Source organism: Cibotium barometz, chromosome 46 (genome assembly GCF_041138505.1).
Source record: "Cibotium barometz isolate CiBa-2024 chromosome 46, ASM4113850v1, whole genome shotgun sequence".
Lineage (NCBI taxonomy): Eukaryota > Viridiplantae > Streptophyta > Polypodiopsida > Cyatheales > Cibotiaceae > Cibotium > Cibotium barometz.
In genome coordinates, this window is record NC_141091.1 from 12,328,678 (window position 1) to 12,338,338 (window position 9,661).

Here is a 9,661-nt window from a genome sequence, read left to right on the forward strand (position 1 = left end):
TAGCATGACACAATGGTTTCTTAGGTATCCCCAATTAGCCATAGAGGGCATCTAGTAAAAGAATTCTTTAACAATCTAAATATTTAAGTGAGGTTGAATTAAAAAATAAGAGAGTTGATGGTCAAGCATGGCAACGTAAGAGCGTCAATTTTTTTTAAAAAAAATCAAGAGAGATAACTATAGGAAAAGGGACTTAACTTGACTTAAAGGACATAGCTGATCACTATTCTCAAGCATGGCAATGTAAGAGCCTCGAAAATGATAAAAGACATTGTTGTGAGGAGAAGAAAGAGGCACAAAATTGAGATGGAATTCTTTGAGAGACTAAAAATTTAAGTAAGGTTGAATGAAACTTTTAAAGAGTTGATGGTCACGCATGACAATGTAAGAGCTTCAAAATTGATAAAATTTCAAGAGTTAATTGTAGAAATGCAAATAATTAAGTCTCACTATACAACTTGGGAGGAAGAATACATGGACAAAAAGGTATTTCGCTTTAAGGCATAGTTGATGATCACTATTCTCAAATGAGAACAATAAGGAAGAGAGGTAGGATATGAAGCCTAATAACTAATGTCAAGCTACAAGACAATGCCAATGTTTCATTGACTCGTTTTTCTTAAGCTAAAAGCAACTCAACCTCTTTTCTTAAGCTAAAACCAACTCAACCTCTTTTCTTGAAAGTGACCCTTTTTACATCTCTGTTAGATTAGACATGCAAGGCAAGAAGTGACAACTAATTGTTGAGTACATGACTTTACTGATTAATATTATTTAAAACTTGCAAATTGTATTATAGTCTAGTGTAAAACTTGCAAAGTGTAAGATAGTATAGTTTCAATATGATCATCAAAATATTGGTATGTTTTGCTACCTCATCATTTCTCTTGTGTGCTTGTGTGGTAAAGTATTGAAATGAGTTTAAGGAACTAATGCTAGAGCAAGGATGATTGTTGTAAAAACAATATTGAATTAAAGAATTGGCACATTAATTAGAAATCTAGCTACAAAATAATGGTGATCCAATGTATACAAGTTGGATCTAGCACTCTATGGGGTGAAGGAAACGAGGGTCGGAGATGTTCCTTTGCCAATGGAGGTAAGGGTCAGGGATTGGTGAGAGTTGAGAGGCAGCCATGTCAGCAACTAGAGTGGCAGTTTGATTCGATGATAGGCGGCAGAATCTTTGAAGTGGTTGTGGCATCGTGTCATGAAGTTTCCACCATGTGGCATGTGCCACATCACTAGCAAAGTTCCTAAGCTCGGGATAGTGCCAGTTACAATCATAGTCCCGAAAGCAGAGCCAAGGCTTGTACCCAAGAAAGTGGAGCACATAAAGTAGAGGTGGGTGCATGCCAAAGAGCCTAGTCTTCTCTTCAAACTCCTCTTGGGAGTTAGAATAGAAATGCTTTAGGAAGTTCATTCTTTTGGGGAGTCTATGCCACCATGTGAAGATCTCATTTAGGAAGCCTTGGTCCCCACCATTATAAGAGAAAATCTCTTCAATGTTGCTCATGAGGAGTTCAAAGGTGCATTCACTAGGCTCAACGACCATGAGTCCGGAGTTAAAGACAATTCTACTATTGCCGGAAGCTGAGATTTCTTCCGAATCAAAGAGGAAATCGATGTTTCGAAGCACAAGGACATCAGCGTCCAAGAAGATGAGCTTGTGGTAGTTAGTGAGCTGCCATAGCCGGAGCTTACTATAGTTCCACTCATTGTACGAGTCTGGCTCAGCTCTTGGGTTGCGGATGCGCTGGATTTCTATAACAATCCAGCCTGCCTCTTCTAAGCCTTGCCTGTTCTCTTGCTGTATGTTGCTGTCCACCAAGATCACCATGTCCCTTGTGGAGCCTGTCTTCCTTATGCTCTGAGCCAGTGCAATCGCCCCACATACATAGAGGTCCGCAGAGTGCAATATCGTTGCATAAGCCTCTCTCCTAGCTTCCATGGTTCTGTGCATCCTCTTCGTTGCTGCAAAATTCCAAGAATAAAGCTCGCTTTTAGAGGTTTGGTCCCGGGTGCTTTTGAATAAAAGTAAAGTAGTTTTGAACTTTTGAACTTTTCAGTTAAGTCTATTTATTGGAAGACACCCGAGCAAAATAAAAAAGAAAAAAGAGAAAAAAAAAGCAAGCTAATAAAGGAGAGTAAGCAAAAAAAGAAAAAAGAACTTTTGAACTTTTCAATTAAGTCTACTTATTGGAAGACACCCAAGCAAAAAAGGGGGGGGGAAAAAAAGCAAGCTAGTAAATGCCTATATGTTGGAACAACACAATCAAGCTAAAACTTACTGTCAAACTTTTGAAGGAGAATCAACAAAGGGAAATTCTTGTGGCTATTAGCTTGATATGAAATTTTTCTTTGTGCTTGTATGGGACTTACATCTCAAAGTTCCTATATCAACAAGTGGATACATGCAAACTTTGGTTCTGCCAATTCATGCAAATGTGGACAACTGACCTTCTTAGAGAAGTAGGGCATGCCCATAGGCGATGTCCACCTAAATCATGATACCTCTTTTAATAGCTTGCCCAATATCAAAGGGCTACAATGGGAAGCTACATAGCCTCCCTATCCATAAATTTAAAGAAACAAGTAAGAAAAGTAAAATCTTTTCACGAATGTATATATTAATGCTTTCGGTTCCTTTACCTTATCAAGGTCATATCTTGAATTAAAAGGTCTTTCCCCCCCTAAAAATAACAAGGAGAATAATAGGTCTTAGAAGCACCAAAAATACTTGAGAAGACTTTAAGTATTAAAAGAGATGTTGTTTTGATAAAATTTGTAAGTGCTAAATGAACACATGTATCTAGAACCTAGGGAAGCATTTCAAGTAATGAAAGGGAATGACAAGGGTTGGGACTACTTAAAATTGATCATGGTTGATTTGAATAATTATAAAAGAATAAGAAAGAAACTTAATGCCTTAAATACAAGCACATAAAATTGTGTTTGTATAAACACAAGCATCTAAAATTGCATGTGTGTGTGTGTGTGTGTGTAAACACAAGGACGTAAAATTGTGTGTGTGTGTGTGTGTGTGTGAGAGAGAGAGAGAGAGAGAGAGAGAGAGAGAGAGAGAGAGAGAGAGAGAGAGAGAGAGAGAGAGAGAGAGAGAGAGAGAGAGAGAGAGAGAGGACTTCTTACATTTATTGGCTTTTAAGGGCACTGCAAGCTCACAAGATCCCACTGGAAGAGTAAGCTTCTTCTTGAGCTTCGGAAGGTCCACTGCGTACAACCAGAGATCACCACTCCTCACAACAAGTTCCCTACAAGTGAACAAGTTGGGCAATGGAGGACACTTGCTAGATAGAAGAACATGGGAGCTATTGCTATTGGCTGCAACATTGGCTACACCAAGATGTAAATGAAGACGAAGCACATCCCTTGCCCAATTCGACGACTTGTCACATGGCACCTCAACAAAAACCACATCCAACTTTGTGTCCATTTCCAGTTCAGGCATGGGGAGAGATGGGCACTTTGGCACCTCATACACTTCCTCTTCATCTATCCACTCTGGGTATAGATGTTTCCATGTTAAGCTTGTATTTGCTACTTGTAATCCAACCAAATGAGGCACTATATCCATCCTTGTTAGTGATCCCCATAAGTCATCCTCTAGCTCATTGCTTATTCCATTATTGTAGTTAATGACCCCAAGCTTTAATTGCCCACTTGTTGCATCATTGGCTAGCGATTCTAGCATGGACATGAGCTCTTCCCAATAGGATATCTTTGAGCTTATTAAAGAGTTTTTCTCTTGTTTTTCTACTACCTTCTTGATATTGCTCTCCTTCTCTTGCAAACTCTCCCACATCTTGACCATCTGCTTTGCACGCCTTGAACTGCATATCAATATAAAGTTAATAAGCTTACCACAATAGCAATCATGTAATTGTAAAACTTACTCATGCTTGGTCAATAAGATTAAGCTAGACAAGTCTATGCACTTTATAATATGCTTATGGTTAGAAACTATAAATAAAATGATGAAACCTCTTGTTGTTTACTCATTTGCTGTAGTCAATCAAATTTACACAAAGTAATTTAATGTATTATAAGAACTCAAGATAACAAAACAACAAGTTTGTAAAAAAGGCTTCATCAATTAGCTAAAGGTGATCCACCACACACTCCTGCCACTTTTGATTTGTTCTGAGGTTCTTAGTTACACTTCCTATTTTCATCAACACGCTACCCATTGCTTTAAAAACTATAGTTATGGCTAGATATTTAGCTAACTAGTTGATTTTTGGAGACATATGTTTTTATCAACAACCTTGAAGATCCTTGAAATTTTGCAACTATGTTCAAATGGTTAGTTGATATCTACTCATCCAATTCTCATAAAGGAGAAACTCAATTTACTAATAGGGATGAATTGTCCATGTCTTCATAGAATATCGCCTTCTCTCAAACTGTAAAGGTGCTTGATGACCAAGTTAAACTAATGGAATCATTGGATTTCAAGGGCCTCACTTGCAAGACATTCCCCACATCACTTAGGTGCAAAGAGTAACTAATTAACTGCATTCGGACATTGTCAATGGCCTTGTAGCGTGGTGGTGAAGTAATCTGAGTCGAGGTGGTGAGGACCGGGGAGTGAACCTTACTAGGTGCAACCATGGTGGAAGTGCAATTATTAATTAGATGTTAGAAAAGAAGCAGGGGCGAGCATGTGTGGCAATCTTGTCATGTGAACCCACCCTAGAGTAGATCCCATCTATATAATCTCGTCCCTACGTATTTAAAATGCTCATCAAATGGTTGTAGTCCTTTAATTACGAATTAATTAGCAACTAACGTACCCGGAGTTCCATTGCTGCTGGGCCGCGGCGACAAGATCTCGCTCGGATTCGAAGGAGGCGATGGGAAACGTGACTGTCAGGATGGCCGTCGCAAACAGCAGCGACACAAGAACAAGCGTCTTCAACGTAGAAGGCTTGATATTCACAATCGCCTGCTTTTCCTTCGCAGCAGCCTTCCTCGTATAGTTACTGTTATGCGCCGCATCTGCAAATTGGTCGTGCTTCCCGTTCTCCTCATGCCCATCTCTGTATCAACATTAATCACGCACAAAATGAAGCATTAGCCTGCCTTCATCCACACAAATCAGTCCCTAGCTCCCTCAATCAACACAAATAAAGCTTATTAATCAACCCGCTACAGCGCGCGTTGTTAATTAACTTCGGGGCACCTGATCACACAATTAAGCTCGCTGATCAATCACACAATTAAGCTCGCTGATCAATCACACTAAGGGTAAATTACATAACGGCTTACACTAATCCAAGCTGACGATATCTACGCTCTTGACTACTAGAAGCCGAAGCTGATCGCATTGCAGAACACAACTTCTTGATTAATTCTATTGTCGCTAAAGAAGATAATGAAACTAAGTCTTGTACTGTGTGTGAAATCAGTAGCAATTGTAAGAAGCGGAACGCTTCTATTATACAAGAAATTAGCAGACAAAGATCAAAGGAAAAATTGGAGAATGTGCACACACTTTGTTTTGGGTCAGATTAGCAAACGTGATTATTGTTGATGTTGCTCCGCCACCTAATGCAAAATTCAAGCTATGGCAACTAACATTAATTGGATGTATCACCCACCTTACATATAAAGCCACCACCATTTTCTCCTTTCCTAAGCCCTTTACTACAAACGATTCTAAACATTACACCGTTAGATATACCTTTCATTGCAAGTTTTGATAGTCATCAAATGTTCTACCTTTGCCCCTTTACATTCTTCCTCTAGAAAAAGCTGAGAGCCCTCAAGTGCAAGATGATGTCTCAACTACCTCACATTAACGTGTCAAAATTTGTAGGGTGTTGGTGTGACTAAACTGCTAGTGGGCACTCAACTCTAACAACACTATATTTTGTTCTCCATACAATCATTCCAAAGCCATCATCATATTCAAGACGCTTCTTATTTGATAAACCTTTGCAAACACCCATAACACTTCAGTTTCATCCATGATCAATTCTTTAAAAAACCTTTGCAAATATTGATCAATTCTTTCCTTAGGCTTGTTAAAAGGCAGTGCATCATCCTTGTTATGTGATAAACCTTGGCAAGCACCCATAACCCTCCACTTTCATCCATGATCGATTTTAAAAAAAAAACCTTTGCAAAGACTAATAACCCTTCACGTTCATCCATGATCAATTCTTTCCTTAGGCTAATTAAAAAGGTAGTGCATCATCCTTGTTATTTGATAAACCTTGGCAAACACCCATAACCCTCCACTTTCATCCATGATCAATTTTTTTAAAAACCTTTGCAAAGACTAATAACCCTTCACATTCATCCATGATCAATTCTTTCCGTAGGTTTACAAAAAGGTAATCCATCATCCTTGTTTAAGTTGATGGAAGAACCACCAACCGCCCTCATCATTATAGTAGTTCTCTACCAAAGTGGTTGACACACTCTAGTACTTGAATAACCTAACTAACTCCTTCTAGTGGTATGCATCACATTTTACATTGCATTTTCTCCCCACATTTACTAATAAATTAGTGGGTCATAGAACCTCTATGGCAAGGATGCCTACATGGGTATTACAACTTGTATAGGGCAAATAAGAATTACATATCTTCAAATATTATAGTGCCTTCGCAAATTACACATGACTTAAATGAAAGTGTGTTGAGTTTGACATTCTACCTATAGAATTTTTAATTACATATAGTACCGTATTTTATCTTAAGAAGAGATTTTTAATTACAATTTCGTACTTGTTCTATCTCATTTATTGACATTCCATTTTTGTCTTTCTAATATGGGAAGATACGGCATCACATCAAGCTTTTTGTCCTTATACGCAAACACATGGCTAGCTTCAAATCTATTGACTTTTATAAGAACCTTATGTGCACATGCAAGAAGATGTGAACACATGGTTGCCTTTACACATACACAAATACCACTCTCCATATGACTTTGGGAAAAGTTTTATCTAACTAGGGCTCTTCCTAGATTGTACATGTATATCCAAAAATTTGTTTTATCAATGTTTAAAATATAGGTTGTGATAATTTGTTGTGAAAACCAAAACCAAAATATAGACATAGTGTAACAAAGTAAAAGGGACTTAAGTTAATTTGGGCCTAAGGCCAAGGGATGAAGGGTATGTGAAAGGGGCCAAAGGGTTAGGACTAGGGTTGGGCATGTCCATGGACATTAATAAGTGTAGTATGAAAGGGTGGCCTAGTTATGGAGCCTAATCTATTATGAATCTTGATAATCACTTTTCTAATGGAAATTACTCTTTATTTTTCCTAATCATAGGCAAATCGCTTTCATCTTTGCTAATCTTTGCTTAATCCATGTTTTCTAGGGTAATCCTAGATGCTACTTTCTTTCATTGGTATCAGAGCCCATGCCTTTCATCCATTTCATATAGTATTTTCTTGAGTTCACTTGATTTTCTTGATCTTCTTGAAATTCTTGATTTTTTTAAAAAAAATTATTGGAAATCTTGATCCTAACATGGAAATGCTTCAAGTATGGATGTTGTGATCAATAGAATTGTTGAGAAATTCTTAGATTTCTTGATTGTTTTGACCTTTCTTGATTTTTTTTGCATTTCTTGATTTCTTAGAAAAATATGCATGAAATTGCATATATTTAATGGTAATAGTGATAAATTCCTGCATTTCTTTGAGTTTAGACAAGATTTGGCAAGAGTGGATGAAAATTTGAGGTGGTGAATCAGATTTTGAGAGAGACTGATCAAAAAAATTAGGGGAAAACTTTTTTTGCATCGTGAGAGAAAAAACGCCTTTGTTCCTTCCAAGGTTTGGGACTGCAGTGTTTAGTGTGGGATTGGGGAGTCGTGGAACTATGATTTTATACTTCAATGGAGAAGATAGCACCTGGTGGTTCTTGCAACACTAGCCAAGAGTTTGGTGTTGTATGCCTTTGATATGACAGTATTTCATGAGGTCTCTAGCGATTTCTGTGTTTTCTTTCTCCACGGCTGCTGCATGATTTCGCCGCCTACACCTGGTTCTTCTCTTCATACCCTAGCTACCTTAGTTACTATAGTTGATTCCTTATGTTTTCTTTCATGATATAAGGCATATAATGTGGTGCTAGGCGACAAGAAAACGCGCTGCCCCCTTTCATTAGGTTTTTTCTTGAAGGGGATTAAGCTTCCTTTGTCATATGCCTTCTTCTTTTTTTTTTTTTTTTTCAAAGTTGGGCGTTAGGAAGCGGGCTTAGTACCCATGGGACCCCCCTTATCCCACAAAGCAGGGGCAAGCTTCAAGGGTGAGACATCAATCGGGGTTGCCAGCAGGGTTCGAACCCATGACCTGGGTTTTGACAGCGAAACACCTTAACAACTGAGCTACAGCCCGATGATGTCATATGCCTTCTTGGTTGATTGCTCATACACCGATTTTAATTGCATTTGGCAACAAATGGACATTTCTTGCATCAAGAGTGGGGGATTTCTTCAAAATTTGGAGAAAATCATTGCCAAGACTTCATGAGATTTGGGACTTTGCTTGAAAAACCTAATTTCTTGCATCATTAATTAACTTCCATTGCTACTAAGCATGCATATGATTTATAGTATTTGCTATTGATGGCTTAATGCTCATCTGTGCTTTCGTTTGAACCGTTTGGGCAAATACTGCCCTATTGGCATGCCATTGGAGTGAATTCATACCTTGAATGCATGATTATATGAAGCTTGGGCAATCTCACATGCTATTTTAGAGCATCCATAACCATGTGGATTGTCAAATGTGTTTTACATGAACATTTGGCAAGAGGTTTCTGCTTTTTGTTGGATCTTTGATGTCATTCTTGGTTTCAAAATGCCATTGGGATTGGATTTCATAATATTCAAAGCTTCTAACATGTTTGGGATGTCAATAGACACACATACTTGATGCTTATGCCATGGTTGTTATTCACTGAATTGCCTATTCTCACATGGATGCATGGTAAGAGCATATCTATACAGGATTAACCACAACCCCACCCTCCCTCCACGTGGACAAAAGAGGTAGGACTATTTCAAAATAACCACTCCTCCTGCAAGCGTGAGGAGGAGCCAAATCTCACATCTTCCAATGCAATTTTGAATTTGAATCTAAGAAGATCTCATCTCACATCTTTCAATGAAATCTTTGTATATAGCTTACATACCTATAGATACACACACTTATATATATTATCATATGTATGTGTATCTATAGGTATGTAAGCATGTATATATAAATAGTGTGCATGTGCATGTGTGTGTGTGTGTGGGTGTGGGTGTGTGAGAGAGAGACAGAGAGATTACATGTAAGATGCAGAGTGAGCACACCTCACCACTCATCCCTACCATTAAAATTTAATCTAAAATTTAATTAATTAAAATTATATATATGTGTGTAAATCTATTTAAGTATGTGTGTGTGTGTGTGTGTGTGTGAGAGAGAGAGAGAGAGAGAGAGACAGAGAGAGAGAGAGAGAGAGAGAGAGAGAGAGAGAGAGTTTCTATGTGAGAGAGTGTGCATGAAGATAGAGAGAGAGAGAGTGTGTGTGTGTGTGTGTGCATGAGAGAGAGAGAGAGAGAGAGGTTGAGAATTTCTATGTAGGAGATAGTTTGTGTGGGAGGAGATAGTGTGTGTTTTCATTAGTG

At 38.2% G+C, this 9,661-nt stretch overlaps 1 protein-coding gene across 1 annotated transcript; it reads right to left on the bottom strand.

Moving 5' to 3' along the window:
• Nucleotides 1-988: 988 nt before the first annotated feature.
• On the bottom strand, nucleotides 989-5,518 carry LOC147611889 (putative UDP-glucuronate:xylan alpha-glucuronosyltransferase 3). The gene is made up of 4 exons (XM_086783761.1): nucleotides 5,290-5,518; nucleotides 4,815-5,060; nucleotides 3,151-3,851; nucleotides 989-1,974 (listed from the first exon to the last, which is right to left on the bottom strand). Exons 1-4 carry the CDS (start codon nucleotides 5,346-5,348, stop codon nucleotides 1,043-1,045), a joined length of 1,938 nt encoding a protein of 645 aa, XP_086639887.1. The 5' UTR covers nucleotides 5,349-5,518; the 3' UTR covers nucleotides 989-1,042.
• Nucleotides 5,519-9,661: the final 4,143 nt, after the last annotated feature.